At 39.8% G+C, this 1,426-nt stretch overlaps 1 protein-coding gene across 3 annotated transcripts in view; it reads left to right on the forward strand.

The window, feature by feature from the left end:
* LOC106867276 (serine dehydratase-like) overlaps positions 1-472 on the forward strand; it is a 24,242-nt gene extending 23,770 nt beyond the window's left edge. For all 3 annotated transcript variants that reach the window (XM_014912113.2, XM_014912121.2, XM_052970689.1), the window contains one exon: positions 172-472. In XM_014912113.2, coding sequence (XP_014767599.1) covers positions 172-359 — 188 coding nt within the window. In that variant the 3' untranslated portion in view covers positions 360-472. The remainder of the gene's footprint in view (positions 1-171) is intronic.
* The last annotated feature ends 954 nt before the right edge of the window (positions 473-1,426 follow it).

Consider the following 1,426-nt stretch of genomic DNA (forward strand, 5'->3'; position numbering starts at 1 on the left):
ATATATATATATATATACATACATATACATACGTATGTATGTATCTATAATGGTGACTTATATCCAACATCTCCCTAATTTGTGATCCACGGAACGTTGAATATCATGTATTATCATTATTGTTGTTGTTGTCCAATATGTAATGTACAATATTTTATTTTCTAACCTCAGATGACGAAAAAATGATCGTAGAACCATCCTGTGGTGCCACACTTGCTGCTGTATACAGTGGTGTTATCCAGAAACTACTACAAGAGAAGAAACTGAGAGACATAAGATCAGCTCTGGTGATTGTTTGTGGAGGCAAAATGGTGAATTTGGAACTTCTACAGAACTGGAAACTTCAGTTTGGTTTGTGAGCGTGACAGGCGTATGTTCATATATGTTTGTAGGGTTTGTAAATTTTCCTCAATAAAATAAGTGTCATCTGTATATTGTATAGATTTTTGGCTAATAAATATCTCTGTAGAAATTCTTCTGTTTATTGATTCGCCCTGGTGCCGTATCCTGCTCGTATATCTTAATATATATATATATATATATTCAGGAGGACATTTTGCGGGCCAAGTCAACCTTGCTGCTTACGTGGGAACTCCAGTTTAGATTGTTATCAACAGTTACTCAAAGGTCTCTGGTGTTGCTTGATGACACTAGGGAGTCGCTCGAGGGAAGGGCATATGGTAGTCTCAGAGTGTCCTATTTTCCAAAATGGATCAAATTTAACTTAGATGCTTATTGTTATTTTCCGCCTATTGGACAACAGCAAACAGGTCAGACTGAAGGCATGTTCGGTCTCCCATACCGTTTATAGCCTTCTGGATTTTGGAATCATCTGCAAAGATTTTCAATTTAGAATGTTTGATGATGTCTACTATATCATTGATGTAGATAATGAAGAGAAGTGGGCCCAACAAGGTACCTTGTGGGACACCACTACCGGCTTTGACTGAGCTTGATCGGATTCCCTCATACAGAACATGTTGGGTTCTGTTTGTCAGGAAATACTTTATCCACTGCAGAGGCTTTCCACGGACTCCAATGTTGGACAGTTTCTTCAGCAGGATTTTGTGGTCCACTGTCAAATGACGTCAGTGTTGGAGCCTTCTCCCAAAGATTTGAAAATGTCATCAAAATGGTGCAGAAGCTGCGACAGGCAGTCCCTGCCATCACGGAAGCCATGCCAGTTGGGGTTCACCGAGGAAGTGAGATATTCATGATCTCACTACCTTCTCAAATACCTTAATGATAAGAGGGGTGAGTGAAATCGGACGGTAGATCGTTGCAACGGATTTGCTTCCTTTTTTGAAAACTGGAAAGAAAATGATCAGGAATGTAGCATGCGTCAAGTGAGTTCCTCAAGAGCTCATGTAGAGGGGATGCAATTTGGTGTCGATACATCTTCAGGACAGTAGCAGGGAAATATATA

This window comes from Octopus bimaculoides, chromosome 9, assembly GCF_001194135.2.
Source record: "Octopus bimaculoides isolate UCB-OBI-ISO-001 chromosome 9, ASM119413v2, whole genome shotgun sequence".
Taxonomy (NCBI): Eukaryota; Metazoa; Mollusca; class Cephalopoda; order Octopoda; family Octopodidae; genus Octopus; species Octopus bimaculoides.